This window comes from Homarus americanus, unplaced genomic scaffold (assembly GCF_018991925.1).
Source record: "Homarus americanus isolate GMGI-L3 unplaced genomic scaffold, GMGI_Hamer_2.0 scaffold26591, whole genome shotgun sequence".
In the NCBI taxonomy this organism is placed as follows: Eukaryota; Metazoa; Arthropoda; class Malacostraca; order Decapoda; family Nephropidae; genus Homarus; species Homarus americanus.
The window spans coordinates 5132-30049 of NW_024755595.1; the positions used below are offsets into that span (position 1 = coordinate 5132).

General features: G+C 45.0%; 1 protein-coding gene across 1 annotated transcript in view; it reads left to right on the plus strand.

Moving 5' to 3' along the window:
• The first annotated feature begins 13591 nt into the window (after positions 1 to 13591).
• Positions 13592 to 24918, plus strand: part of LOC121856597 (solute carrier family 2, facilitated glucose transporter member 1-like) — a 92637-nt gene continuing 81310 nt past the window's right edge. Inside the window, exon 1 of the mRNA XM_042352226.1 lies at positions 13592 to 14088. Coding sequence (XP_042208160.1) covers positions 13774 to 14088 — 315 coding nt within the window. The 5' untranslated portion in view covers positions 13592 to 13773. The remainder of the gene's footprint in view (positions 14089 to 24918) is intronic.

A 24918-nucleotide genomic window follows, 5' to 3' on the forward strand; every position in this document is an offset into this window, starting at 1 on the left:
CATCATGATACTAATATTGGAGTCCCAAAGACACAATATAAATGTCTTTTACACATACAGGCAATAACCTTTTATTTCTTAGGGTGAACTAGATATCAGGAAACATTACATATAGGAGTATCAAGAGTTTTGGCCTAATGTTAGTTATAAGTTAAAAAACTCCATACAATCTGCACCCACTTTCTTGCCTTTAGTAAATCACAGGCACTTGATGATCTGCATTTCACCCCAGAGTTTCTTCTGTCATCATAATGATGAAGTACCAGCGACCTTTCCCCACTTCCTCGGCAGGTGTTGTACTGCTTGCTTAATAGACTTCCAGGCCCACTCCTCAACATTCAGGGTAAAATGTCTCATGGATCAAAGTGTGTTTTATTGGTAGCAATTTGTTAGTACTGTATACTCAATGGTCACTTCTTAACAAAATGACAAGCACCAGGAAATTGATTCCTGAATACCTTTTAAAAAAGAACTCAAATATTTTTAGTCTTGAAATGTTTGAGATGCTTTCAGAAATGACTATTGACCACCTCTCTCACATCACAGCAGAGGCAACACAGGCCATCAAAAGATATATTTTCTTTACACTCAAAGTGAGAATTTTGTATAATAATTTTTTGTCTTATTTACATGGGCCACTGTTGATGGCAACAAAAGTGAAGTCAATAAGGCACTGTAGGAGAGCAGTGGAATATTACCTCAGCCTGTGTTCTCCCTCTGTCCACACACAGGATGTAAAAGACTGGTGTGGAGGGTTTTGATGGGTTTGATAAACTGGGTAAGACTAGTACGTACTGAACTCATATTGACAGTTCTTTTTCTCATACCCCCCTGGCAATGTAATGAGGCTCTAGTGGTACCTGTACATATATCAAGGAGATGTTGAATTGCAAGAGTATCAAAAAATTAAAATAATATTTGTTTAGTTTAATATAAGTTTTTAAAAAACAAGTTTCAGGGAACGGCTGAATGAACTAAAAGCTTTTAAAATTATAAAATCCTTAAACATCTATATTAAATAAAGGAAATGAGAAGCCAGAATATAGAAAGCCTTCTTTTCCTAACCCTTCACCTCAGAGAGAGAATCAACAATATTTGAAATATTTGCTAATAGATTACAGAAGAGCCCTTATTCAACCCAGAGATATCCTATGCTAAAAGGGATAAGAGGTTGAAGGTTAATGCCAGAAATGAATAGAATGAAATATACTGCACAAAGACAGTATGACCAATGGAATAAGTATCAATCCATGATAAGAAAACAGTCGTTGCCATAGCCTTGTATAAGCTCATGTGTCATTCTTTCAACACTCGAGCCACCACGTAAAAGTGTGTATCATACCACACAGTGATCAGAGTTTTAGTATTACTACCCTCACTGTGGTTGGTTTACGTTGAGGAAGCCCAGGAGCACCAGACAAAAAACAAATCAAGGAAGTAACCGTAAATACATTGATTTTTAAGAACAAAGACAGATGATAACCACGAAGTATGTAGGCTTGAAGCATCGTGCAACAATCAAAACAGATGCAAAATAACTTAACCATATACAAAATACCATAGAAAATAATCATACTACATCATAAAGTTTTGAATTTTCTTCCTACATGTCTCGTTGATATGATGGCAGGTAAAAAATTAATCTAAGGCGCCAAGAATAAAATCTTTTACAATTTAACATAATAGGTACAAAAATATATAAAGACTAATATATCAACTCATTAACTTTTCTTAATCATCAACTTAATTCAGATATTTCACCACAAGGGCTACAAAGATTCTATGTTATACAGTTTTTTCAATTTCTCAATATCCATAAACACTTTACTTCCACAGCACAGAGGCGGTGCGTCATGCATCATGGTGGGAGTTCTCACTATAATAGTAGTATTTTGTCACAGTCGTCCTATTGACCACATCACATGGTGAGGCTGGCATCCTCTCTCGGTTCTGCCTTGTACCTGCCCCTCCATCCATATATTGATTCTGTTCCGGAGACACATGCATACCATAAGTATTACTTATATTGCTATTATTAAATGTCGACAATATACACTGATAAAAAATACAGTGATTTCCAAGAGTTTCGAAAGAAACAATGACAGTCTCATTCAAGATTCTTCAAATTAATGTTGATAGATAAAATATGTAACCCAAGGCCAATGTTGTTGTTATAGTACGTAGAGAGAAGGAATATTGTATTTAAAGAAATTAAAGTCTATCCATCAAATTAGATAACGTAAATCATAAACCAACCACTGATCACTTTATATTCACCTATAAATTTACTGTATGTTCATAAAAAACGTAAACGTCTGAGTTGCTGAAGGCTGTTCCGCAGTGTTCAAGAATCTGAAACGAGATCAGAGACAGGCCAGTAATATCACAACTCGATGTAGTACATTCCTTGCAAACGCTGTTTGTCGCTGAGCACCGACTAATCGCAGTAAATGGTGGGGTCTAGGGTCAACCATTACATGGTTTTGAGGTCAATCTACGTTGCTTAAATGCCTACCTCCTGCTTATTTTTCCCATAATCTTGAATCTCGGTGACCACTCTCTTCTTTCTAGAGAAGAAGCAGCTCTATATACCACCTCTGTTGTTGCCTGGCGGTTCTTGGCCTGTCAAAGAAGAAGCACCCACAAGTTACGTCCTCCTTGACATCCTCACCAACCAGTTTCTACATCATTAGAATTTAATATCACGTTACTTCCCAGCACCAAGTTGTATTGATACATGTATAAGAGATATTATCAGGAGTTTCTTTCCACCCATCCTGAGTGTGAACCAAAACAACAGTAACATCAGTACTGTATATTTAAAATGTCACATCCTGAAAGCACTGGGGCCTTAGTTGCTTTATAAACAATGAAATTAATTATTATAACTTCATCATCAAAATAACTATGAAAATCACTTGTTAAATATCTATGACAAATATTTATTTCTACTGTACAACCACTGAACTATACTCAGCTGCACCCAGACCTACTAAGACAAATCTCATGTGCTTCTCTTCTAATTCATATCCATGTAGCAAACACCTTCAGTGTAATGGTATTATGTTATCGCTTCTAAAGATATTCTAACTTACCTCCGTGTCTGAAATTATGTCACACTCTAAAGATAATTCTAGCTTACCTTCAGTGTTATATTATGTTACACTCAAAGGAATGAATTGGATCAGAGGTCTTCTAATATAGATTATCAAAAATACAAATTATCATTTGTTAAAATGTTTTTAGGGTTTTTACATGATATGTTGAAAAGCAAATAAAGAAGTGGAGAGAACGTGGTTGGAAAGTGTTACTCAGAAGAGGGTGGGATAATGGTGAGTGTAGCAAGTCTATACAGTTAGTCCCGGTGGGGCACTAAGCCCTGGAAAATATCTTGAATTGACCAATTCAGGGATATTTGAGCCATATGCACTGGATTTGAGGATATATTCCAAGGTTGAAGATGTAATATTTCAGTGTCACTAAGATTATGTTGTATAACATCCAGTATAAACAATAAAAAATAGAAAATGAACTGGAATGGATTAATTAAAAAGAGTTAATAATTGGTATGATGTGGTTAGTTTCAACAGATGAAGATTCAATACCTTTATATTACACGAATCAGGCTGATGGTTGAGTAGTAGCAGAACAATGGTTTGTAGCTGTAATGGAAGGTAATGATCAGAGGGTATGTTCCCGAGCCCTTTTCAACTTGTTTATCATTTGACATTTTTGTATAATAAATCATATATGCGGCACAATAGTGATAATACACAAGAGATAAATTCGTTGAAGAGAACTGGAAAAGATAACAAAGTGAATAATAGTTAAAAAAAACTAGCCAAACTGTCTCAAAGCACTGTTTAACACAAAGAAAAGTTTATTTTGTATGGTTTTAAAGGATTGTGATTGTACATATGATTCACCATTCATAGCGTAGGATGCGGTACATAGTGACAACACATAGATACAAAATCTTGTTTTGAGGAGAACTGGAACACCCACCTCAAAAAAAAAATTTAGTTGAACTGTCTTGGACGGCAACACTGAACATTAACGAGGGTGCCAGCGAGATCACACCAGGCAGAGCAGCCAAGTGATTTATTTTTAATAATAATAGTCTGTCACAAGGGCATGATCACTCTACATCTTAGTGCACTTAGATTATAATTAGTAGATGTGATTGTAAAGGAAGCTATCCTGTGCTAGGGGTACCCTTTAGTCAGTAAGAAATTATGTGAAAGTCCGCAGTTTGCATCATGCCCCCTTTCCCTACTCACTAGATAAAAAGGCCTATGTGAATGCAACAGCAGGGGCTTAAAAGAGACCTTGACCATGAATGGGGGCGGGTTATGGTCTACTCGGGCGGCACTTTGGGTGAAGGATCACGAGATGCTGAATTGCCATGCGATATTGGAATTGAGGAGAAATGTTTTCTTGTGGAGACAGAGTGATCCAAGAAATAATTTTTGAGATTTCAACATGCTTATGGAATTTAAGGAGTAATATGCCTTCCTTACCCCATTGAATCTTTTGGATGGATAAATATGAGGTCAAATAGGATCAATATCACTGATTTTTGATTGATAAAGATGATTCTTCGTTGAGAGAAAAAGACTTCAGCATTTTGTTGCTGTTATAATCTGGTTAAAGATAGAATACAGACGTGGAAAGAAGGCTCTGAACTTTTGGAGTTTATTCATAAAAGTATAAACTTGGAACTCGGTTCCAAATATAATACATGCTGAGGATTTTCCTCACAATTGCTGGTAGGTGTTACTCAGAGAGGAGTTTTTCGAAACTAAAACTGATCAAGAATTACTTAAGATCTACTATGAGCACCTTGCGGTTGGAGTAGTCCTCATACTGTCTGAGCAGAGTTTACAATTGACAGATGAAATAGTTTTGACAATGTCATTGAATAAATTTTGACAACAAAAAACAAGAAAAGTTACTTTGTAGAAAGTTGTAGTTTTCATTTCAGAAATAAAGATGGTCCTAATTTTTACACTTTTTTTTTCCCCATCCTATATGTCGTTTTTGCTTTTGTTTTTAACTGTTACTATAAAGTTTAAGTATGTTTGGTGTTTAAAGCATACTATATTTGAGTATGTGAAAGTACAGTCATATTATACGGTACATAAACTATTTAATATATATATATATATATATATATATATATATATATGATATTATATATATATATATATATATATATATATATATATATATATATATATATATATATATATATATAAGAGTGAGTCAGCAGTATTATATTTTATGTGCAGGGGGTAAACTGGGTCATTGGTGAATACTTTAGCTACACTGACCTTGACACTAAAGCCCTGCCACCAAGACAGAGAGACAAATTATCATAATAATAAAGATTATTATTACATAGCAATAATGTCAACGATTAGAATTATATCACTTGTAAATGGGCTTAAGCCTAAGAAGATTCTGAGTCTGCACCCTCCCCAACAGTGAGACAGCTGTCAAACACCAAGTGTCTCACAGGCAAGTAAGTAAAAGGAAGAGGAAAGTTAGGACAAGACATGAATAAGTGTAGGAATCAGGGGCTAAAACTCCAGCATCACCAGGAAGTTTGTTGATATGCAATTACTGCAGGGCGAAGTCTGATGCACATTATGTGGGTCTGGGCTCAACAGTGCCACTAGAATGGCAAGGAGAATAACATACACATGAACTGGTGCGGCGGTCGACAAAGTTGAGAAGAAAACCAGAAATTCAAGACGGGGTTTGGTCAACCATAAGCAGGACAGGAGGATGTACACAAGAGCCAGGAACCAAGCAGTCAGAGTGTAGAAGGGCTGAAAATAAGTTCCAGAGGCTAGGTTGCAGGTGAGGTAAAGTCAAACCCAAAGGCACTTTACGCTATGCAAAGTCAAAATTAAAAAACGAGAGTAGGAGTATCGACCTGGGGCTTGAAGATGGTACTTACACAGATTATGACCAGGACAAAGTTGAACAGCTTTTTCCTTGGTGTTCCAGGTGGAAAATGTTCCTGTGTTTGAGGACAGATGGTACGACACAGCACTGACCCACATTTGTTCCACACAAGAGGTTATAAGAAATAAACTGTCAAAGCAAAGGTTCATAAGAGTCCTGACCTGACATGGTGCATCCCAGAGTGCTAAGAGTTGTGCAACGGGCTTGCTGAGTCCTGAAGATCCTGTTCAGTAAATGACTGGATGAGCAAAAGGTCCCTAGTGATTGGAAAATGGCTTATGTGAGTCCTATCTTCAAGAAGGGCGTAGCCACTCCATCACTAACAACTATAGACAGGTGAGCCTAACCAGCATAGTATGTACAGTACTTGAGAGCATTATAAGAGATGCCATGATGTAACATATACTAGAAACAACTTTGTAAATGATTGCCAACACAGTTTATATGTGTGCCCTGCTTAACACAATTACTCGGGTTACTGGATATTTGGACCCAAATTCTGGAACAGGGTGGTAATATCGACAGTATTTACCTAGATTTTGCCAGGTCTTAAGCAGAGTACTCCCACGAAGGGCTGAAAATTAAACTGGAAGGTACGGGATTCGGGAAATGTCCTAGCGTGGATCGGAGACTTTCTCCATGACCGCAAGCAGTGTGTGTGTGTGGTAAAATTAATGGCACGAAATCATGTGTACTAGTCACGCAAGGTACCACAGGCATGTATTGGGCCCGCTGTTGTTTGTTTGTTTCATAAATGACATGCCTGAAGCTGTATATTCGTCCATACAAATGTTTGCTGATGACGCCAAATTATTTCGGGAAATTAAGAACCAAGCAGACTGTGAAGAGCTGCAGAAGGATCTCTGTGAGCCAGAATGGTTGAAGAAATGCCTGTTAAGATTCAATGTCACACAGAGGCTGCACCTGGATATACCAACGTAAGGAGGCGATCATGTCCCAACGGGATGAATAAACTGCATTAATTGAGACTGAATGTGAAAAGGACCTAGGTTTGTAAGCTGACAATAAGCTGAAGTTCTCGGGCCATTGGCAGTAGAAGGTAAATCGGGCAACTAAATTGTTAGGGCTCTGTGAGAATGTCGTTCAGATATCTAGACGGTCCGCTCTGTAATGATTCCAAGAGTGAAGTGTTTCTGCCTGGAGTACTGTCACCCGTCTGGTCACCGAGATATGCTAGGGCTGTCAGTTGATTGAAAATGTCCAAAGAGGCCACCCTTGAAGCTACCCTGAGATTAGAGCCTGAAATTGCCTATAAAATAGTTTATACTACAGGCGAAGGGGAGATCTAATTGAGGTGTACAAGCATCTTAAAGGGCACTACTCAGTCGAGTGCCCTTACCTGAGCTGGCGGACACTGCCCCACAAGGGGTCAACTAATTGTTGAACAAGCTGCAAGCCCAGAAAATGTGAGGGTAACTTTTTTGAGTGAGAGTTGTGAACTGTTGGAACAATCTGCCAGAGTGTGTTGTGACGGCACGAGTGTGAGCTGTTTCAAGGCCAGACTGGATAAGCACTGAGCAGGTTCAGATACATTCAGGAGCCAGTGCATGCCCAGTACTTGCGAACAGTGCATAACAGAGAGATGTGTAACCGATCGCCCAAGCGGCAAACGAGCCAATCAGTGGTGAAGAGGATAAAAGTAAAAGTAAGTGTTTAGGAGGCGCTAACGGTAAAGTATGAAGGCTGTTGCTGGTATTGCCCAAACTGCAAAAAATAAAGTATATGAGGTATTTGAAGATCAGGAACTAGATACTTAGAGACATAGGGAGATGCTAAATCCGTGTTGGTTGCTGCCGGAGCAGGATGGGAAAGAGATCCTCACTAAGACTGGGGAAGTAACTGACAGAACAGAGGAAGTAGTTAAGATGAGGTTGTAGCAGAAAGGAAAGTGCTGGAGAGTAATGCAGGTTCTGAACAGGTCCTCCGGTGGTTAGGGACTCTGCAGAAGTGTGTTGAAGAGTTGACGAGGACTGTGTCAAGTGAAGGGTGGGGAGGACTGTCAGGGAGGGTTGAGGAGGGCTGTGTCAAGTGAGGGTTGAGGGAGGCTGTGTCAGGTGAGGGAAGGGAGGCCGGGTTTACAGGTCAATGCCAAAACTAATGGTTGCCAACTAGGTCTTGACAGCAGGCATATAACTGTCACGGGGATTCTACGTTAGCACCGGCAGATGGATGGTTAAAATAGCATGTCGGCAGACATTTAGTTGTAATAATACTGGCAGACATGTAGTTATAACACCAGCACTTAGGAGCTTAGAACTCTCTGGAAGTTAGCTGGTTACCATAACAATGGCAGAAAGGAGGCTATAACTTTCCGGCAGTCAGTTGGTTGTCATAATAATGGCAGGGGGAAAGGCCATAACTCAATGGTAGACAACAGACTGTCTATCAACATATATTCAACACTTAACAAATATTGAACAAAAACAGAAATACTATGCACGTACAATATACTGTACACACACACACACACAAGGGACTCATAAACAGTATCATGACACTTTTAGCCACATGAAGTGACCCTGCAAAGCACTAGGTCATTCTTGTGCCAGGCTGAGTGTGCTGGAGGCTGAGTGTGTATGAGGCTGAGTATGTATGAGGCTGAGTGTGTGGTCGAGGCTGAGTGTGCTGGAGGCTGAGTGTGCTGGAGGCTGAGTGTGTGGTCGAGGCTGAGTGTGTATGAGGGTGAGTGTGTGGTCGAGGCTGAATGTGCTGGAGGCTGAGTGTGTGGTTCAGGTTGAGTGTGCTGGAGGCTGAGTGTGCTGGAGGCTCAGTGTGTGGTCGAGGCTGAGTGTGTGGTCGAGGCTGAGTGTGTGGTCTAGGCTGAGTGTGTATGAGGGTGAGTGTGTGGTCAGGCTGGTGTGCTGAACGCTGAGTGTGCTGGAGGCTGAGTGGTCAGGTGGTGGTCAGGCTGAGTGTGTGGTCTGGCTGAGTGTGTGGTCTGAGTGTGTGGTCTGAGGTGATGAGGCTGAGTGTGTGGTATAGGCTGAGTGTGTGGTCTAGGCTGGAGGTGTGGTCAGGCTGAGTGTGTGGTCAGGCTGAATGTGCTGGAGGCTGAGTGTGCTGGAGGCTGGAGTGTGCTGGAGGCTGAGTGTGTGGTCGAGGCTGAGTGTGTGGTCGAGGCTGAGTGTGTGGTCTAGGCTGAGTGTGTATGAGGGGGTGTGGTCGAGGCTGAGTGTGCTGGAGCTGAGTGTGCTGAATGCTGAGTGTGTGGTCGAGCTGAGTGTGTGGTCTAGGCTGAGTGTGTGGTCGAGGCTGGAGTGTGGTCGAGGCTGAGTGTGTGGTCTAGGCTGAGTGTGTGGTCTAGGCTGAGTGTGTGGTCGAGGCTGAGTGTGTGGTCGAGGTTGAGTGTGTGGTCGAGGCTGGAGTGTGGGAGGCTGAGTGTGTGGTCGAGGCTGAGTGTGGTCGAGGCTGAGTGTGTGGTCTGGCTGAGTGTGTGGTCTAGGCTGAGGTGAGTCAGGCTGAGTGTGTGGTGGGCTGAGTGTGGTGAGGCTGAGTGTGTGTGGCAGGCTGAGTGTGTGGTCAGGCTGAGTGTGTGGTCTGAGTGTGGTAGGCTGAGTGTGTGGTCGAGGTTGAGTGTGTGGGCTAGTGTGTGGTCTGGTGAGTGTGTGGTCGAGGCTGAGTGTGCTGGAGGCTGGAGGTGTGTGGTCAGGCTGGGTGTGGTGGGGCTGTGTGTGGCTGGAGGCTGCAGTGTGTGGTCTGGCTGGTCAGGTGTGGTGTGCTGGAGGCTGAGTGTGTGGCCAGTGTGTGCTGAGTGTGTGGGCTGAGTGTGTGGCCAGGCCTGGAGGCTGGTGTGCTGGAGGCTGAGTGTGTGGCCAGGCTGGTGTGCTGGAGGCTGGAGTGTGCTGGAGGCTGAGTGTGTGGCCAGGCTGAGTGTGCTGCTGTGGCTGTGGAGGCTGAGTGTGCTGGAGGCTGTGTGTGGTGCTGGAGGCTGAGTGTGCTGGAGGGTGTGGTCTAGGCTGAGTGTGTGTCGGGCTGTGTGTGGAGGCTGTGTGTGGGCTGAATGTCTGGAGGCTGAGTGTGTGTGAGCGAGCTGAGTGTGTGGTCGAGGCTGAGGAGCTGGAGCTGAGTGTGTGGTCGAGGCTGAGTGTGCTGGAGGCTGGGTGTGCTGGAGGCTGCTGAGTGTGCTGGAGGCTGTGTGGTCGAGGGCTGGAGTGTGTGGTCGAGGCTGGAGTGTGTGGTCGAGGCTGAGTGTGCTGCTGAGTGTGCTGGAGTGGCTGGTGTGTGGTCGAGGCTGAGTGTGTGGTCGAGGCTGAGTGTGTGGTGAGGCTGGAGTGTGTGGTCTGAGGTGTGTGGTTGAGTGTGCTGGAGGCTGGAGTGTGCTGGAGGCTGAGTGTGTGGTCGAGGTTGAGTATGTGGTCGAGGCTGAGTGTGTGGTCGAGGTTGAGTGTGCTGGAGGTGTGCTGGAGGCTGGAGTGTGCTGAGGCTGTGTGTGAGGCTGAGTGTGTGGTCGAGGCTGAGTGTGCTGGAGGCTGAGTGTGTGGGAGTGTGGAGCTGAGTGTGTGAAGGCTGAGTGTGTGGTCGAGGCTGAGTGTGTGGAGGGCTGGTGTGCTGGAGGCTGGAGTGTGTGGTCGAGGCTGAGGTGTGCTGGAGGCTGAGTGTGGTCAGAGCTGTGTGTGGGAGGCTGGGTGTGCTGGAGGCTGAGTGTGGTGGAGGCTGAGTGTGTGGTCTAGGCTGAGTGTGTGGTGGTCGAGGCTGAGTGTGCTGGAGGCTGGAGTGAGCTGGAGGCTGGAGTGTGTGGTGAGGCTGAGTGTGGTCAGAGGCTGGAGTGTGCTGGAGGCTGAGTGTGCTGGAGGCTGTGTGTGGTCGAGGCTGGAGTGTGTGGAGGCTGGAGCTGCTGGTGTGTGTGCTGAGTGTGTGGAGGTTGAGTGTGTGGAGGCTGAGTGTGTGGTGGCTGGTGAAGTGTGTGCTGGAGGCTGAGTGTGCTGGAGGCTGAGCTGAGTGTGTGGTCTAGGCTGAGTGTGTGGTCAGGCTGAGTGTGCTGGAGGCTGAGTGTGTGGTCGAGGCTGAGTGTGCTGGAGGCTGGAGGTGTGGTCGAGGCTGAGTGTGGTGCTGTGTGGAAGGCTAATGTGAGGCTGAGTGTGTGGCCGAGGCTGAGTGTTGAGGTGAGTGCTGGAGGCTGAGTGCTGCTCAAGCTGAGTGTGCTGATGTGTGCTGAGTGTGTGGGAGCTGAGTGTGGTCGAGGCTGAGTGTGCAGGCTGAGTGTGCTGGAGGTTGAGTGTGCAGGAGGCTGTGTGCTGGAGAGGCTGGAGGTGCTGTGCTGGAGGTGCTGGAGGCTGAGTGCTGGAGGCTGAGTGTGTACAGGCTGGTGTGCTGGAGGCTGAGTGTGCTGGAGGCTGAGTGTGTGGTCAAGGCTGAGTGTGTGGTCGAGGCTGAGTGTGCTGGAGGCTGAGTGTGCTGGAGGCTGAGTGTGTGGTCAAGGCTGAGTGTGTGGTCGAGGCTGAGTGTGCTGGAGGCTGGGTGTGCTGGATGCTGATTGTGCTGGATGCTGATTGTGCTGGAGGCTCAGTGTTTATGAGGCTGACTGTGTGGTCGAGGCTGAGTGTGTGTGTGTGTGTGTGTGTGTGTGTGTGTGTGTGGGAGGTTAAGTGTTTGTTCGAGGGTGAGTGTGTATGAGGCTGAGGTTGTGTGATCGTGGTAAAAGTATCTAAACTTGTGGTGAAGGTCGTCCTTCAAACAGTGATTATAATATTACTGAAAAAGGACAAAAAAAAGACTTAGAGTTTAGACTGTATGGCCGTAACGTTAGCCAAGTTTAACCTCAAAACTTCGTATGGGTTGAAAAGTGTGTAGGAGTTCTGGCAGTCATAGCAGAGACAAGATCTTTGTCAACCTGGGAGCCAAAACCACCACACTGAGATATGTAGCAACCAGAGGCGCTCGTCAGCCTTTGGTTATGACTGGTAGGAATGTGTGACAGAATCAGACTATAAAAGTTAGCCACCAAACTTCACCATGCTTAACCTAGCCTAACTTAGCAAAACATATCTTCACCATGCTTAACCTAACCCAGGGGTTATTAACCGGATGTGCGAGACCCGTTTCTTAGGGGGGTCAGAGTTTTATGCTGTGCTCAAACGTGGCTAATCTTAGGGGAGTGGAAAAAAAAACTGAGCATAAAATTGCTGTTTTATGTTATGAATTTGTCATTATGTTACTAATTTTAAATGTACTAAATTGTATTTAAATTGCTCAGTAATTTGTATTAATGTACAGATAATGTGTATTGTTTGAGTATAGATGCCAGCTAGATATGACGCAAGTTACTGGAATAGTTCAGTCCTAAATAATTCTTTACAATTCTCACTCATCATTACATTACCCTTTTGTTGCCAAATTGTCTTGCCTTTTATAAAATTACTATGAATTGTGTGAGAGAGAGAGAGAGAGAGAGAGAGAGAGAGAGAGAGAGATTCAGTTTTAAATTTACTGTCATCATGGAGGACAAACAACAGCAACAAAGTCACTGAGTTAGGTGCGCAAGCATAATCAATCAGCTTCATCCGCAACACACCATGCAAAGTACTTGCAATTGTAAAGTAATTTTTGTACATTTATAGTTATCTGAATTTTTACAATGTAATATTTAGTTGTCAATTGTGTACATTTTGCACTTTGGTAATTCATTGCATTTTCACTATTTATTTTTGAGTTGCCAATATAGATAACAAACCAAGATGGATCTGTTATTAATTCCCATGACAATAAGTTCTTTCATCAATTTGGTGGGAAGAGTGCGAGAACGGCTTGGCGGTTTGGAAGGGGCGCGAACAGGGAAAAAGGTTAAGAATCACTGATCTACCCTAACTTAGCAAAACATATCTTCACCATGCTTAACCTAGCCTAAGTTAAGCTTAGTTTACCAGGTTTAACCTAACATCTCCAAACCAAATAAAACCTGACCTAACTTGGTTAAACATACTCCGAGGATGGTTAAATACTGTTTGGGTGGTTGTTGTTGTTCCGAGTGAGCAGTAAACTAAAGGTCACAGAGCCGTGAAAAGTCCTCAAGTATTAACCACACCCACCATGACACACGTATAACTAACCTAACCAACACAGGGCGACCCTCAGGCTTTACGCTGAATCCCATCTTTGTTTACAAAAATACATTGTAAGGGGTATACATCCAACTATACCTAATCTCATATGACCTAAGCTAAGCTTCAACCCATCTATCCTCATGACACCCTCAGGCACTTCCCTCACCACGAAGCTGTGTAACTGGGTTAGAATTAAAGCTATGCAGGATTGCAGAGGACTCCGGCCACCTCACCTGCATATCACGAACGAAAATAGCAACAAGAGGAGTCACTGACTACAATAACCGCCATGGCAGATTGTTTGGTCAGGTTACTACACCACAGGTTACAAGTTGAATGAATTACATCACATGTCGTATCTACTGTTCGCTGTATGACAAGAAATTGTGTATCTACGATTTTGTACGTATAGGAGAGGGAAGAGAGGTGGGGGTTAGGAGGGGCAGTAGGCGTGGGCATCGTCAGGGTGTTGGCAGGGTGCCGGGCACCAGAGGGCGTGAGGCTCTACAGTGGTCGAGCATACTCTCTTGCACCTACACCCGCCCTCCGCCGCTTCTAGTATTGTTCCTCGAAACACTGAGGTCACTCCCTTCACTGAGATTGTCAGCTCGTGGTGCCTCGCTCACCCTGTCTTGGCGAGTGATCCAGCAAACGTTTCTGTGGGAAGATTTACTGAACGCCATTCTTGAGTATCTTAGTGAACCACCTGTCGCAGTAGCAGCAGCGTCGTGTCGTGGCCATGTCGCACACGCGGTCGAACGTGCCCCACCACCCTCTAGTGGAGGAAGAGTCATCACCCTTCCCGGGGATGTCACCTGTGGAATCCCCAGAAAATGGTTCCCCTGTCCGTGGGATGTCCCCTGATCGTCTCCTGGTCAACCTGGACATGGAGTCTTTCACTAACCCCCACGACCCAGCCCTCAACCTGCTGGAGGTCCCCGATACCAACTGGACCCGCGGCTCACAGGGCTCGCGGTCCTCCTCCCTCGCCTCCTCCACCTGTGACATGAGCGCCAACCTCTACGACACCGGCGGCAGCAACAGCGCCTCCAAGGTAAGTCCGGCCAACCACCGAAAACTTGTTATTGATGATCACTCTTGTTGCGTTATTATCAGTTGTTACCGATGTTCTTCGCTCTTGTTATTCTCAGGTGTTATGCATTACAAACCAAACCAAAGCTAACCAAACAAAACTAAACTCAACCCAATGCTAACCAAACCAAACCCAATCAAACCAACTCTAACCCAACCAAACCAAATGTAACCCAACCAAACCTGTGAACAGGCCGGTGAAACAACGTGAGGAAGGTTACTTTAAACTATAAAGGGTTTTATCTTTGGGTACAGTTGGACGTGTGCCCTGAGAGATGGGTGACGGAAGGATAATCTAGGCGATGCTACACACACACACACAGCGTGGTGCAAGGCGTGGTAGGGTGAGGCAGGGTGGAGTGTGGTAGGGTGAGGCAGGGTGGAGTGTGGTAGGGTGAGGCAGGGTGGAGTGTGGTAGGGTGAGGCAGGGTGGAGTGTGGTAGGGTGAGGGCAGGGGTGAGGCAGGGTGGTAGGGTGAGCAGGTGGGAGGGGTAGGGGTGAGGGGGTGGAGTAGGGTGAGGGGGTGTGGTAGGGTGGGGTGGGGGTGGGGTGAGGCAGGGTGGGGGGTGGTAGGGGAACAGGATTGGAGGCAGTAGGGTGAGGCAGGTTGGGGTGTGGTAGGGTTTGGCAGGTTGGAGTGTGGTAGGGTAAGGCAGGGTGGAGTGTGGTGGGGTGAGGCAGGTTGGAGTGTGGTAGGGTGAGGCAGGCTGAGTGTGGTAGGGTAAGGCAGGTTGGAGTGGTAGGGTGAGGCAGGTTGGAGTGTGGTAGGTGGCAGGTTGGAGGTGGTAGGGGGAGGCAGGGTGGATTGTTGGTGGGTGAGGCAGGTTGGAGTGTGGTAGGGTGAGGCAGGTTGGAGTGTGGTGGGGTGGGCAGGTTAGAGTGTGGTCGGGTGAGGCAGGTTGGAGGTGGCAGGTGTGGTAGGGGTGAGACAGATTGGAATGTGGTAGGGTGAGGCTGGGTGGAGTGTGGTAGGGGTCAGGCTGGGTGGGTGTGGTGAGGAGGCTGGAGTGTGGTAGGGTAAAGCAGGTGGGTGTGGTGGGGTGAGGCTGGGTGGAGTGTGGTAGGGTGAGGCAGGGTGGGTGGTAGGGGAGGCAGGTTGGAGTGTGGTAGGGTGAGGCAGGTTGGAGTGTGGTAGGGTGAGGCTGGGTGTGATAGGTGAGGCAGGTTGGAGTGTGGTAGGGTGAGGCTGGGGAGGTGATACGGTGAGGCTGGGTGAGGTGGAGGGGTGAGGCAGGTTGGAGGCAGTGGTAGGGTGAGGCAGGTTGGAGTGTGGTAGGGTGAGGTGGGTGGAGTGTGTAGGGTGAGGCAGGTTGGAGTGTGGTAGGTGGAGGTGGTGGGGTGAGGCAGGCTGGAGTGTGGTAGGTGAAGCTGGGTGGAGGTGGTAGGGTGAGGCAGGTTGAGTGTGGTAGGGTAGTGGTGAGGCAGGTTGGAGGGTAGGGTGAGGCAGGGTGTGGTAAGGTGAGGCAGGTTGAGGTGGGGGTGGAGTGGTAGGGGGAGGCTGGGTGGAGGTGGGGGGTGAGGTGGGTGGAGTGGTAGGTGAGGCAGGGTGAGGCAGGTTTGAGTGTGGTAGGGTGAGGGGTGAGGTGGCAGGCTGGGTGAGGTGGTAGGGTGAGGCTGGGTGGAGTGTGGTGTGTGAGGCAGGGTGGGTGTGGTAGGGTACAGGCAGGGTGGTGTGTGGTAGGGTGAGGCAGGGTGAGGCAGGTGTGGTAGGGTGAGGCAGGTGGGGTGGGTGGTAGGTGAGGCATGGAGTGGTGGTAGGTGTGGCAGGTGGGCAGGTTGGAGTGTGGTAGGATGAGGCAGGTTGGAGTGTGGTAGGGTGAGGCAGGTTGTGTGTGGTCGGGTGAGGCAGGTTGGAGTGTGGTAGGGTAAGGCAGGTTAGAGTGTGGTCGGTTGAGGCAGGTTGGAGTGGTAGGGTAAGAGCAGGGTGGAGGTGGTAGGGTAGCAGGTGGGTTGGAGGTGTGGTAGGGTGAGGCAGGTTAGAGTGTGGTCGGGTGAGGCAGGTTGAAGAGTGGTAGGGTAGGCAGGTGGAGTGTAGGGTGGGGCAGGTTGGAGGTGGTAGGGGTGAGGCAGGTTGGAGTGTGGTAGGGTAGGCAGGGTGGAGTGGTAGGGTGAGGCAGAGTGGAGTGTGGTAGGGGTGAGGCAGAGTGGAGTGGTGAGTAGGGTGAGGCTGGGTGGAGTGTGGTAGGGTCAGGCTGGGTGGGTGTGGTAGGGTCAGGCTGGGTGGAGGTAGGGTGAGGTTGGAGTGTGGTAGGGTAAACAGGGTGGAGGTAGGTGAGGCAGGTTGGAGGTGGTAGGGAAAAGCAGGGTGGGTGTGGGGTAGGGTGAGGCTGGGTGGGGTGGTAGGATGAGGCAGGTTTGAGTGGTGGTAGGATGAGGCAGGTTGGAGTGGGGTGAGGCAGGGTGGAGGTGGTAGGGAGCAGGTTGGAGTGTGGTAGGGTGAGGCAGGTTGGAGTGTGGTAGGGTGAGGCTGGGTGAGGTGGGTAGGGTGGAGAGGGTGGAGGTGGTAGGGTGAGGCTGGGTGGAGGTGGTGGGTGGGTGTGGTGGGTGAGGCTGGGTGGGTGTGGTAGGGTAAAGCAGGGTGGAGTGTGGTAGGTGAGGCAGGTTGGAGGTGGTAGGGTAAAGCAGGGTGGAGTGTGGTAGGGTGAGGCAGGTTGAATGTGGTAGGGGTGAGGCTGGATGGAGTGTGTAGGGTGAGGCTGGGATGGGAGGTGGTAGGATGAGGCAGGTTGGAGTGTGGTAGGATGAGGCAGGTTGGAGTGTGGTAGGGTAAAGCAGGGTGGAGTGTGGTAGGGTGAAGCTGGGTGGAGTGTGGTAGGATGAGGCAGGTTGGAGTGTGGTAGGGTGAGGCTGGGTGGAGTGTGGTGGGATGAGGCAGGTTAGAGTGTGGTAGGGTGAAGGTGGATGATCCCGTGCTCTTTGTGGTAATAATAGAACACCCTAATACATGAAGAAAGAGGAAGAGGAGGAGGAGGGAGGCTAGATGGGGTCAGCACTGTGGTTGACTCAGAGGGTCAATGCACCTCACAGTGATTCTGGACACTATCACTGAGTTGCCGACACAATCTATGGCCTTTCAGATATTTAACTGTATGGGTTGAGAAGGCAAGCATGAATTCCGCATGTTTCCCTGTTAGGTGCTAACCTAACCTAACTTGGCTTAAGCTCACCTAACTCTAACGTAACTTTCTCAAACGTAACCTAATCTATAAGTATTCACAGTTTGGGGAAAAATACGAGGTATTAGACCTCCATATTTTTTTTAATATCAGAGAGAGAACTGGAGGTGAATTTATTGACTTAAAGCGAAAATACAGTTCCAAGCAAAAGCGATCAATACCGCCTGGCGTTCCCCATGACACGCCTCCACTGGATGGTTATGTTTACTGTACTGTACACCTGTTGCGTAATAATACCTTACTGACTGACTTAGTACAAGTACTTACAACTCCGTGGTCGTACATACGATGTGTTTAATGCTTGTTCAGTCGTCTGTCAATGGTCGTCATGTGTTCGAGTAAAGTTGCTCCTTGTGTCTCAATTTTTATACACACACACACGAACAATGCTCTCTCAACAAGCTGAAACATTAAAAAAAATTGAATCGGAGGCACAAATGTATAATTCAGTTTTCAGTAAGCTTCAGATCTGTCCCGCGCGGAGGTTATTGTATTTTAGTGACGTAATATTTCACATCTATAGAGATGGGGTCAAAGGAAGGTGAAGTTAACTTCGGCTGATGATATACACAATCAGAGGTAAAAACAGTAGACACGTCTCCCATTCAAACCCTCTGCAAAAGTCGAATGAGCTAATAACAAAGTGGGCTCATGTGTCTAGCTATGACATGTTACCAGCATAGACTCGGGGACTCCTTGATGCGAAGTCTGTAGAGAGAAGTAATCTTACTAACTTTATGCTAGGCAAACAGCACGATGAGTGTGATGTTCCATATACTGAGTGGGAGCTTGACGCCGCCCTCGCCAGGGGTAGGTCTACTTCCCCTGGAGAGGACGGAGTCACCTACAACATCGTTAGACTACTAAGGCGCGTGCCAGGCAATCCATTGTTGGTATTGTACAATATGAGTCATGCCGAGGGCCAACTACCCACATCATGGACCAGTAGTATTGTTGTACCAATACCGAAACCAGGACAGCCTGATGCTTTTCGTCCCATATCACTAACCAGCTGCCTGTGTAAAACCTTTGAGAGGATGGTTCTTGGCAGACTCTTATATAGAATCAGAGAACACATGTCTCCTAACATAAATGGCTTCACCCAATCACCCATGGTAAAGGTGTACATAATTGCATCACCACATTCCTAACTGTGCATGGTGATGAAAGGCACAGATACACCACATTTCTTGACCTAAAAGCTGCATTTGATATTGCCAATAGGCAACTGATATTGTATGAACTAGCCAAAATGGATATAGGAGGAAGGCTGTTACACTGGATAAGTGGTTACCTAACCAACAGAAGGGCTGCTGCACTGTTTCAGGGTTACAAAAGTGAAGTTAAAGATATGCAACTTGGTAGCCCTCAAGGTGGAGTACTTAGCCCCACTTTGTTCAATGTTCTTATGAATGCATTATTAAATTTAATACCAGACAACCCCAGCAATATCTCAATCAGCTATGCTGATGATATTCTTATACACACTAAAACTCATCGTGAAATGCAAACCACCCTGAACCATGTATACGCAGCCTGTGAGAACCTCGGTCTTATTATCTCCACTGAGAAAACTAAGGTGTTCAACAAACAAGCTGGTAACCGCAAACGCGGCCCCGCCAAGTTCAAGATAGGTAACAACACTATTGACTGTTTCTTCGTTTAAATATCTTGGTGTTTCTGTCCCTTGTACCCTACCTGCCATCCAACAGCTAACCCGCCAATGTACTGACAGACTGAGACCTCTTAGAAGTGTAGCGGGGTACAGCCCGCACTATGGTGCTAATATTAGAATTGTTAAAACAATGTACCTAGGCTATATAAGATCTCTGATAGATTACCCTAATTTTGCTCGAGAAAATGCAAAATAAAGACCTCAGAATTATCCTAGGATAATTCGGCCCCCCACTCAGCTTTTATGATAAACGATTCAGTTATAACGGAACCCTCCCTCATTGCCAATCACTTCAATGAATATTTTATTAATGTTGGCAAAAATCTTGCAGAGAGCATCCCTGATCACCATGAGGAATTTAGAGCCTACCTGCAAAACAGACAGCAAAATGATCTATTCTTATCCCCTGTCACAGCAGATGAATTACTGGCCATCATAAAAATGTCCAAAGATGCAGCAGCAGGCGAAGACAATATACCAATGAGCATCATTAAGAAAGTGGCCCACTTATTACTACCTGTTCTCCTCCACATTTGTAACTCCTCCTTCACTAGTGGTGTCTTTCCTGATAAACTGAAAATTGCTAAAGTCCACCCGGCATATAAAAAATCTGGAGACAAAGGTCTCTTCAAGAATTACAGCCCCATATCAGTCCTCCCAGCCTTGAGTAAGATACTGGAAAAGCTAGCATGTAATAGACTAAATTCCTTCTGCAATGCCTATAACATCTTTACAGACTCCCAGTTTGGATTTAGAGCTAGAACAAGGGTTCTCAACCAGGGGGGAATATCCCCTCTCAGGTTTTCAGGGGGAACTGATACTAATATAGAAAAAATAAAGGATTTTCAGTATTATATGCATATTATTTGGAATGCACTTTTTGAGGCAGACAATCTTGGAAAGGAGGGGGAATGACATTCTGACATATGGTGAAAGGGGTGCATGGGGCAAACAAGGTTGAGAACCACTGAGCTAGAAGGTCGACTGAGAGTGCTCTGCTATCCTTTACTAATGACATCTTAAATTCCTTTGATGACAGTCAATTCACAGTCGGTATATTCTTGGACCTCTCTAAAGCCTTCGATACTGTCGACCATACCATCCTCCTTTCAAAGCTTGAACATTACGGCGTTAGGGGCCTGTCCCACAATTGGTTTACCTCATATCTGTCCAACAGGATGCAGTATGTCTGCTATAATAACCACCAATCTGACTCCTCGCCAATCTTGTATGGAGTCCCCCAAGATTCCATTCTCGGTCCAGTACTGTTTTTGTTGTACATAAACAACATAGTCCACGCCAGCTCACTCATAAAATACAACTGATTTGTAGACGATAGTAATCTCTATGCCAGCAACTCAGACTTCCATTCCTAGAAGAGAACAATGAACACTGAATTAACTAAAGTCGGGACCTGGGTAAAACGTAATAAACTGACCTTCAACCTTGAGGAAACACACTACACGATCTTTCACAGAATGAAAAACTTACCCCCAGACTTGGACCCCCTGTACCTTGGTAATATAGTCCTCAAACGCGAACAAAATACTAAATTCCTCGGAGTTATTGTTGATGAGAAACTTAACTGGAGAAACCACATACAAGCCATTCACAGTAAAATCAATAAACAGTGCGGTATCATGTATCACACTCGACAGTCACTCACTCTCACAGCAATGAAAGAAATCTATCATGATCTTGTTTACCAACACCTGATACACTGTCACACACTATGGGGGGCCTCTGGCTCTTCAAAAACAAAATCTCTGGTTACTGCACAAAAGAGAGTTGTACGGACAATGACCTACTTGAAAAAAAAAATCACACAAAAATTTGCTATTTTGAATTTTTTTAAATTCGAAGATATTAACACCTACTACTGTGCCCTCTTTGTTTACAAATCTATCAATCATTTGCTTGACAATAATTATTTCCACCACAACTAAACAGTCACGTACGTAGTCCGAAGTGCATCAGCTTGAGAGAAACAGTCACGTAGAGTCTAACCAACCAAAGTCTAATAATCTCTCAGCTTATGCGTGAGTGTTATTATCCCATGTTTTACACTACAAGAATATTTATTGTGCTGACGTTACACACCATGCACGGGTGGTGAGGCAAGAGGCATCCAGCGTGACACGTCATTAGCAGCGAGCGTGACGTCACCACCACAGACCTCCGAGACCCCAGGCACGATTACCTTAACCCCCGCCACCTACCTCAGCTGACCTACTTCAGTGGTCATAACTCATATTTGGAGTTTACCCCCTCCCCCCACCTACCTCAGCTGACCCACTTCAGTATAGAGGTCATCAAACCCCTGCTGGTCACTGTACCGGTATTGTTTCTACACAAGACAACATCTAAGATCCGTAAACTCTTCCTGTTATATTGTGTTACGACTCAACTGTACCTGAATATGACAAAGTAACTCATTTTACCAATAAGTTGATTATAAAGAGATAAGTTAATGCTGTAGGTTAAGTAAAGATTAGTATATTTAAGGATAATATTTTTACCTACAAGATGATGATGATGATGATGATGATTCATTAGTAATTGCGTATACCTGCACGGTCTATAGTATATCTGTGATGTCTAATATATATATGGTGAACCAACTGTTAACTTGTATGGTGATTTTACTGAACAACTTGTATCTACCAATGTATCTTTCTATATATGTCGTCAGCGAGGGTTAGGTCGTGTTGGCAAACTGAAGCAAACACTAACACAGTTAAACTTCTTATAACGGACTTCTCTCCATATAAAGCACTTTCATTATTATATAGTTCAGTAGATGGAGGTTTCATGTCTAATGGAACCTCGATACAAAGAATTTTCATCTCTATATAGTCCGTTAAATAGAGGTTTGCCTGTATTAAGGGCAGCGGCTGAGTGTTATGGTGAAGAGTAAACATGAGGCAGCGTTAGGTGCCCTGTTGGCTGGCTGCCTCCCTGCATCCTGGTTCCCTGATGACTTACGACACACACAGACAACAGGTGTGTTACGAAGTCTGATTGGTTAATTCATTGACTGGTTAATGTATTGATTGGTTTGGTTAATTCGTTCATAGCTTAATGGTGCCGAGTTACAATCAAAACAATATAATGTGCAATAGAAAATAATTTTAACTGTGATTTTAATTTAAATTTTGAACTTGTGCACCATAGTTGTTTTTATCTTCGACTGTCTCACTGGTAGCCAACTTCATCCTTACTGTTTAACTGACGACTGACTGTAAGACGATTTTTGGTGTGGTACGTTTATGAAATTACGATATATTGTGTGCATGTGCGCGCGTGTGTGTATGATCGCGCGTGCGTCTGAACGTGCGTATGTGTGTACGTGTATGAACGTGCGTGCATGTGTGAACGTGCGTATGTATGAATGTGCGTGTGTATGAACGTGCGTGTACGTGTACATGTAAACGTGTGTGCGCGTTTAATAATAATAATAATAATAATAATAATAATAATAATAATAATAAACGGTTTATTAAGAGTTGCAGCCGGTGGCTGAAAATATACAAATTTACATTTGATTTAGACATAATGATATGCGTTGAATACATTTACAGGGCTGTACAGTACATAAATCAGGAGTTGTTTATTATTTTAACAATAGATAGGATGCTGCTATTCTTATATCTACCAGTGAGGGCTCTTATGGGCTGAATTTTGTTGTAGTGGCGGACTGCGCGAGGTGGGCAGGGGACTGCTGGTGGCAGGAGGTGGCGATGATAAGGAGGGTGCAGTAGTCCACTGCCAAACCTTGGTGGTGGAGGTTACTGAGGGATGGCATTTCCAGGGTGGAGAGAACGTTGTTATACTCAGAGTATTCTGCGCCGAGCATGATTCTGCAGGCTGTCTTCTGTACCTTCTCTAGCTGACGCTGTTGGGTAGAGTTGTGTGTGTGTGTGTGTGTGTGTAAATAAAGTATTAAAACAATGTAAAATAATTTAGACGCTTGATTTCTGTATTTTGTTAAAAAGTCAAACCTGCCAAAACATAACCTTAGAGTTGTTAGTTGTTGTTTATATTGAATGATCGTTCACAGAGGTGAGGTCAGGTCAGGTCACGTTGGGTTAGGATAGAGTAGGTTAGGTTTGAGTAGGTTGGGCTCGGTAAGGTTTCGGTAGGTTGGGTTAGATCAGGTTAGGGTAGGTTGGCTTATATCAGGTTAGGGTAAGTTGGGCTTAGTTAGTTTAGGTTAGGTTTGGGTAAATTAGGTTAGGTTCTTAGGTTAAATACATCCTCGTTGCGGTAATTTTAAGAACGCATCTAACGTTAACCTGTCCCTCCAGGTAACGCTAAGGTGTTTAATCATCACACACATACACACACAACGTTAAAGGTCACGTTATGTTGTTGGGTTAAGTGAGCCATAAATGATTTATTCGTGTGTATGTGTGTATGTGTGTGTGTGTGTGTTTAAGAAACCTGAATAGACTGGCTTATATTCCTCGAAAAAACAAGAATTACAGAATAATAAACCCAACAAGAAACACAGGACAATAAACACACAACAAACACAGGACAATAAACACACAACAAACACAGGACAATAAACACACAACAAACACAGGACAATAAACACACAACAAACACAGGACAATAAACACACACACAAACACAGGACAATAAACACACCAACAAACACAGGACAATAAACACAGCACATCAAACACAGGACAATAAACACAGCACATCAAACACAGGACAATAAACACAGCACATCAAACACAGGACAATAAACACAGCACAACAAACACAGGACAATAAACACACAACAAACACAGGACAATAAACACAGGACACATCAAACACAGGACAATAAACACAGCACATCAAACACAGGACAATAAACACAGCACAACAAACACAGGACAATAAACACACACAAACACAGGACAATAAACACAGCACATCAAACACAGGACAATAAACACAGCACAACAAACACAGGACAATAAACACACAACAAACACAGGACAATAAACACAGGACAATAAACACACAACAAACACAGGACAATAAACACAGCACATCAAACACAGGACAATAAACACAGCACATCAAACACAGGACAATAAACACAGCACATCAAACACAGGACAATAAACACAGCACAACAAACACAGGACAATAAACACACAACAAACACAGGACAATAAACACAGCACATCAAACACAGGACAATAAACACAGCACATCAAACACAGGACAATAAACACACCAACAAACACAGGACGATAAACACAAAAATAAATATAAGAAGTAATATTCGACAGGTTGAACATGGTACTGTAGTGGTGGGAGACATTACTGAAGATCAAGGTATAAATCCTAATATATTACACGTATGGCTTCTTCAGTATCACACACCACGCAGCAGAACAATACATTATTCTCTTGATACAGACCGCAGGATTGGGTGAAGGTGACCTCTAATAAACGTTGGGGGTTTGAGTCAGGTCGTCACAAGGTCTCTTCCTCCGTGCGTATGTAACCTTGGCGTCACCTTGAACAGTCCAACAGTAAACATTGTCTAAGCTATTTACTACTTACATTCACCTGTCTTCAGCATTCATATTGATTTAATGATTTAGTGTTAGTTTTATATAACGAGAGGAGTGAAGTACTACTTTAACACTCCTCGTGATAGTTTTATTATTTCATGACGAAACATATGGAGTAGACACGTGGGCGGTAACAGTTGCCAGTTTTAAGAGCGTAATTTCCATTCAGCGGTGACATCAGTAAGTCACGGATTGATGACACGATGTCACGGTGTCGGAGTGGATGAATGCGTGATTAATGAAGGTTTATATGGAGGTTGTAAGTGCTCGTTTTGGTATTTTGATTGAAACATCTGCGTAAAATGCAACTGAGTCACACCTCTGTAATGCTGGTCTGCCATTGGCTGGTCCCAGGGGTG